The following is a 4,424-nucleotide window of genomic DNA, read 5'->3' on the forward strand; positions in this document are numbered from 1 at the left end:
CAAGTGAAGCAAATGACTGCAACTAAAATCCAGGACCAGGAGCTGAATCCCAGACCACATAGACAATTCTGCAATAGCTGGTAGAAAAAGAGGACAGGCACCCGGGCTCAAATAAACACAATTCAATGTTTACTACAGAGAACCGTCAAATAAAGACGGAAAAAGTACTCCATCCATTGGATCCGAGTGTCGTTGTTTGCTTAGGTTACAATCTACCAGAAATAAAGTTTACATCTGTTATTAAACAAACAAAAACCGCTGCTTACTAATTCAGGTGTCGAATAGGAGAGAAAAATTGAAGAAAAAAAAGTTCTGTTCTTTAATTAGAAAATGAGTGAAAGAAAAGAGTATCGCCACAAATTAGCAGAGATCAAACAATTGCTGGGCGTTGTGTATGCTTTCTCGCGCTGCCTGTGAGGCTTTTTGTGGGCGTGGGCGGGGCTGTGGGCGTGGACGAGTCTGTGGGCGTGGACGAGTCTGTGAACGCAGGTGTGGTTATGACCGTTTGTGTAGGTAGATACGGGTGCGCTTGTGGATATGGGGGATATATGGATGTGAGGGGAATGGCTGCGAGTGTTGATGTGGGATTATGGCGTGGATGTTGGCGTGGAAATGGGCACGAGTGTGGCTATCGGGCGTCGATTCGGTCATTATAAACACATTTATGCTAAATTTAAACAATAGAAAACACGTTCAACTAAGGGAAACCGAGGGAAAAAAGACTGACGGAACTGACTAAGATTCTAAGACTAAGAAGATTCTAAGGAATATTGACCAAGTAAACAGATAAACAGTGTTGAAAGTGAGGAACAACAGAATGAGGAGACATGATTAGAAACATGAAACACAACCGAGTCACAGACTTAAGAGAGGAAACTTCAGTCTAAGAGTCGCAATGGAAGGAACTAAACGAGGAAGTTGTCGAGGTCAATTCGATACAGAATTTCAAATGAAAAAATCTAGTCAAAATAATTCATAGCCTTGAGCTACTTAACAAATGTGGTATATGTGGTACAGTCCCTCCCCCCCCACACACACACACACACATACCCCCCCCCCCACACACACACACACATACCCCCCCCCCCACACACACACACACACATACCCACCCACACACACACACACATTTACAAGACTATAACAACTCTCCAATAAACATGTCAGTGTTTGTACAAAACGGACGCATATGACGACTACAATTCCCATCTCCCCACTGTATAACCAAGTCCGCAGCGTAACATTAAGCCCACCGGTCCTCCAAAACGTTTAATTTAGGCGGTGAGGATTGCTCAATCAGAGATGTGCAGAGGACGGCTAGGCACGTGGTCGCTACTCCTGGTGCATGTTAAGATAGCGTCAAGAAATCAGTCTCGTGGTTCTCTGGGGGACATCTCTCACCCGGGACAGCAAGACTCGTCCCCCTCTCACCCGGGACAGCAAGACTCGTCCCCCTCTCACCCGGGACAGCAAGACTCGTCCCCCTCTCACCCGGGACAGCAAGACTCGTCCCCCTCTCACCCGGGACAGCAAGACTCGTCCCCCTCTCACCCGGGACAGCAAGACTCGTCCCCCTCTCACCCGGGACAGCAAGACTCGTCCCCCTCTCACCCGGGACAGCAAGACTCGTCCCCCTCTCACCCGGGACAGCAAAACTCGTCCCCCTCTTACCCGGGACAGCAAAACTCGTCCCCCTCTTACCCGGGACAGCAAGACTCGTCCCCCTCTCACCCGGGACAGCAAAACTCGTCCCCCTCTCACCCGGGACAGCAAGACTCGTCCCCCTCTCACCCGGGACAGCAAAACTCGTCTCCCTCTCACCCGGGACATCAAAACTCGTCTCCCTCTCACCCGGGACAGCAAGACTCGTCCCCCTCTCACCCGGGACAGCAAGACTTGTACCCCTCTCACCCGGGACAGCAAGACTCGTACCCCTCTCACCCGGGACAGCAAGACTCGTACCCCTCTCACCCGGGACAGCAAGACTCGTCCCCCTCTCACCCGGGACAGCAAGACTCGTCCCCCTCTCACCCGGGACAGCAAGACTCGTCCCCCTCTCACCCGGGACAGCAAGACTCGTCGATGGTGTCCATTTACACCCATTACGTTAACACTCAGCGTGAGGTGTATTTGAAACTGAACCTTCCCCCACCCAAATTTCCTGTCTGCCCCCTCCCCTTCTCCTTCCCACCCATTTCCCCACGCTGTCCTCTCCTCCCACCCCGACCTCCCACTCTGACAATCATAATACCGTGGCTCAATTGCACCATTAATCAACGAGTGATTAAATTATTAAAATGAGATATTTATTGTCACATTTTTAAATTGCAGTTTAATTGGATTTTAACATTCGGGGGTGGTACAGACGGCAGCAACGGTAGTACAAGCAGCAGCAGGCAGGAGTAAGACAAGCAGCAGCAGCAGCAGCAGGCAGGGGGGTAGGACAGGCAGCAGCAGCAAACAGGGCGATCGACAGAACCAGCAAATTGGTCAAAGTTGATTAGACCGACAAAACGGTCAAGCATCAGTGGGAGGACCACCATTTTATTGTAATAAACGGCTCTTGTTATGTATATCCCTTAAGACTAGTGGCTGATGACAGGAATGGTGGTGGAGGCGGTGTCTTGCGCAGATGTAATCATAGCCGGGTTGACCAGTCTAGCAACCAGGAGGCCTAGTCGGGGACCGGACCGCGGGGACGTTAAGCCCCGAAATCATCGCAAGTACATTAACCAGACCACTTGGACTGGTTTGTATAACGAAGGCCTCGCTTTTTGCAGGTTGGCGCTCAATCTCCTATGGTTCAAATTATTGGGCACCATTCCTTCCCTACGTTTTATCCCAGCTCCATAGAGGAGGCGAAGGGCAGGGAAGGCGGCGAAGAGTAGAAAGTCGTGCAGCTAAAATGGTTACAGTTTGAAAAGATGATTACAGTGAAGGGAAGATGATTACAGTAAAGGGAAGACGATTACAGTAAGAATGAATGTATGTAGTGTGATAAGGCGTCCGCCACCCGAGCCACGCTGGGTACCCCCCCCTCTAGTATAATACAAACTAATGTGTCTAGTATTCGCTATCGCCTTCCTGTTTATTACACCACGAATAATAACAACAAATAACCTACATTATGAGGATGGCTCCTGGATTAACAATAATGGGTTGTCTTGAGCAAGCCATCCCAATCAGGCAAGTCACAAGGTCCATTAATAACAATTCACTCACGAATGATAATCTACTGATCTCACTCCTCAACTGTCTTGACGTCGTGAGAATTGTTGTGCTTCACACTACACGGATGAAGCTGTAACTGCAGCCCGTCCTCCAAACAAAGATCCAAAAGTGATTCCATGCACCCGCCAAACCCCCTGTTTATGAATGAAAAGCGGTTTACACACGACTCTCAACTGCTGATATTCGAACATATCCGGAACATATGCTTCACTGACGAATTTTGTTCGAATCACAACGCTATAAATGCTTCACCCACGTACTACAAATACAAATAATCGCCAACAGAACCTAAACACCTAACCTAACCTATCCTATGCCTATATATACACAATATGCTAATATATTATAATATTAATTTATACTTGAGAAAATTCCTGTTTTGAATGAACATTATGTTAAAATTTATGAATGCGTCTGTGGGGTTGACCGCTGAATGTAATGGACTTGAGTCGAGGACGGGTTGGTAACTGAGCTTCACACTCGCCTCGGTGGACTGGTTCACACAATGAGGGTTCAGCACGCTGTGTACCGTGCATTACATACTTCACCTGGGCTTTGTCAATGTATGGTAATAGCACAGATTGTCATTAAGATTGCTTGCGTGACAGTAAATGAAATATTGGATTTAATAGTGATGAAGCAACAGTGTGTAATTATGGTAAGGCACTAAGCCGGGAAGACTATATGTAGCTCGGTGGAGTAGACGTAGTTTATTTCCATAACCTCGTTATGTTCTAAGACTTGAGGCGCATTTCTTATCCGTATGCTAAATTATCGTACTGGCTTAGCGCTTTCTCCTGATAGTTTTGCCCGTACAGCAATGCTTGAAGACACTGGCCACATGCTGGCTCATCAAACAATCATCCCCCTGGCTATTGTTTAAAAACACTTCACACGACATGACTTACAACTGATTATGTTCGAACAGTGTGATTTGGCGTTGGGCTTAAGGCCAATCAACCTCTGGAGGGTTATAAAGGCCACCGCAATTGTTTACTGACCAACCAGCAAGTATAATTTAGTCAAACATAGTCCGGGACTAAAGTAAACTTAGGGGCTCAAATCACGGAAAATTCAAAATGTTCCGATTTTGTTTAAAATTTAATCATGAAATGGTTATAGAAAGGGCTGCAACTGGTCCAAGTTTCAGCATCACACCCTAAACAGAAAAGGAGAAAAAAATACAGAACAAC

General features: G+C 47.2%; 1 protein-coding gene across 1 annotated transcript; it reads left to right on the forward strand.

Moving 5' to 3' along the window:
- The first annotated feature begins 1,302 nt into the window (after positions 1–1,302).
- LOC138368586 (variant surface antigen E-like) lies at positions 1,303–2,406 on the forward strand. Its single transcript, XM_069331114.1, has 2 exons — positions 1,303–2,085; positions 2,332–2,406. Exons 1-2 carry the CDS (start codon positions 1,303–1,305, stop codon positions 2,404–2,406), a joined length of 858 nt encoding a protein of 285 aa, XP_069187215.1.
- Positions 2,407–4,424: the final 2,018 nt, after the last annotated feature.

Source organism: Procambarus clarkii, chromosome 25 (assembly GCF_040958095.1).
Source record: "Procambarus clarkii isolate CNS0578487 chromosome 25, FALCON_Pclarkii_2.0, whole genome shotgun sequence".
Lineage (NCBI taxonomy): Eukaryota > Metazoa > Arthropoda > Malacostraca > Decapoda > Cambaridae > Procambarus > Procambarus clarkii.